The 1,891-nt window shown below is 69.1% G+C and overlaps 1 protein-coding gene across 1 annotated transcript in view; it reads left to right on the top strand.

Annotated features, from left to right (window-relative positions):
- RAB3IL1 (RAB3A interacting protein (rabin3)-like 1) overlaps positions 1 to 1,891 on the top strand; it is a 20,778-nt gene that overhangs the window by 12,238 nt on the left and 6,649 nt on the right. Inside the window, exons 5-6 of the mRNA XM_014544547.1 lie at positions 466 to 684; positions 1,443 to 1,697. Of these exons, the coding sequence (XP_014400033.1) occupies positions 466 to 684; positions 1,443 to 1,697 (474 nt within the window). The remainder of the gene's footprint in view (positions 1 to 465; positions 685 to 1,442; positions 1,698 to 1,891) is intronic.

The following is a 1,891-nucleotide window of genomic DNA, read 5'->3' as shown; positions in this document are numbered from 1 at the left end:
CGGGGCGCCAGGCCTGGGAGGGGCACACCGAGGCCCAGGGGGTGGGGCCGCGATTCCACCACTGAAATTCACGGTGCCACAGGGACCTTCTGGGGCCTTCCAGGGGCTGGGAGGATCCACGGTCATTGTCACCCCCCCCCCCCCCTCCCCCCAACACACACACACACACACACACACACACACCCTCAGCAAAGCAGGGACCTCCGTCTGGCTGTGTGAGCCTGGGCAAGTAGCTCCCTGTCTCGGGGCCCATCTGTGCGTCTGTAAAATAGGAGGCTGGGCTGTCCTGGCTCCTGGGTGCCCCTCCGTGGGAGGCCGGCTCCCTGACAGGGGCACCTCACAGAGGCCGCTTACAGTGTGGGGACCTGGTGGGGTTGGGTGCTGGGTGCTGCCATCTTGGCTGGCCTGGCGGGCGGCGGGCGGCATCACCCTGGGCTACGGTCGCAGCTGTCTCGTTCCGGCCAGATCGACATGCTGCAGGCGGAGGTGACAGCCTTGAAGACACTGGTCATCACGTCCACGCCCGCCTCTCCCAACCGCGAGCTGCACCCTCAGCTGCTGAGCCCCACCAAGTCCGGGCCCCGCAAGGGCCACTTGCGCCATAAGAGCACCAGCAGCGCCCTCTGCCCCATCGCGTGCCCCGCTGCAGGCCACATCCTCCCCCCGGACAAGGAAGGCAAAGAGGTGAGGGGCGGAGGGCGGGCCGTGGGTACTGTCCCACTGTCAGGCAGGCAAGGGGGCCCGGTGGGACCAGGCCTGACACCCCCCCGCCCCTCCGCTGTGTGGCCTGGAGCCTGCCCTGCCCTCTCTGGGCATCTGTGTCCTCTGGCCACGAGGCTCCTTGTAAAATGAGACCTATGGCCCTCAGCTCCCGGGGTGCAATCTGGGGGCCTGGCACCCTCCCCATTCCCACGCCGTAGGCGGGCCCTGAGGCCGGGACGACCTTGTGACCCCCTGCACTTGAGGGCCCTGGGGACCCCCTGGCTGTGGTGCCGGGACAAGCGTGGCCTTTGAGGGGCTGTCTCCCTCCTCGGCTGGGTGCATGGAGTACGTGCTTCAGGTTGGACGATGGCCTAGGGTGCCCGTGGCCGTGGGTCCTCGGCAAGCGGGGACACCTGTCGGTGCCTCGGCTTCCTCACGTGGTGTTGGGGGCTCCTGGGCGCAGAGGAGTCGAAGAGCGTGGAGCCAGGAGCTCAGCTTGAGGCCGTACCCAGCCAGCGCCCACGGGGGCTCCAGTGGGATCGGGCTTCCTGGGGTCTCCGTTGGCCAGGTGGCCCCCAACCCCGCCCCGTCCCGTGTCTCAGTGCATCCGGGGAGGCGGCGCAGGCCGGGCCTCTCGTCCCCCTTCTGAGTTCTGGGCGTCTGACCGGACACTAACCTCTGCTCCTTCCTCTGTCTCGTGCACCTGCTGTCTGTCTGCCCTGCTGGCCCCGCCCGCCCAGCCCGGGCTGCCCCCCCTCCTGTCCCTGCTCCTCTGTGTGGTCCCCAGTAAGGCGGTCCACCTCACCTACGAGCCGGCCTGGCAGCTCCCGCCTGGGGAGCGGCCCGCAGCCCCCACCTCCGCTTCCTCTCTCTCCTGTTCCCGACAGGTAATGGCTCCAGAGGTCCCCCCTCTGTCCCTCTGCCTCACTCACTCTGCATGCACCCGAGCGCCCGTGTTCCCTCCCGTGTGCGCGTGCTTGCGTGTGCGGGGCCTGGTGTGCCTGTGGGGTCGCTCCAGCTCTTCCTCCTGGAGGAGGCGGGTTCTTCCCGATGAGGCCTGGGCCAGGTGTGTCCGCAGGGAGCTCCTCTCGGGGCTGGGCTCTCCCGAGGGCCCTGGGACACCCCGCATGCTGCGGCCTGCCCTGTCCTCCCTGCTCCCACCTCCTCCCCTCTGCCCGTCCCGTCTCTG

Source organism: Myotis brandtii, unplaced genomic scaffold (genome assembly GCF_000412655.1).
Source record: "Myotis brandtii unplaced genomic scaffold, ASM41265v1 scaffold369, whole genome shotgun sequence".
Lineage (NCBI taxonomy): Eukaryota > Metazoa > Chordata > Mammalia > Chiroptera > Vespertilionidae > Myotis > Myotis brandtii.
Note: the sequence above shows the minus strand (reverse complement) of the source record. Positions and strands in the feature narration are given on the sequence as shown.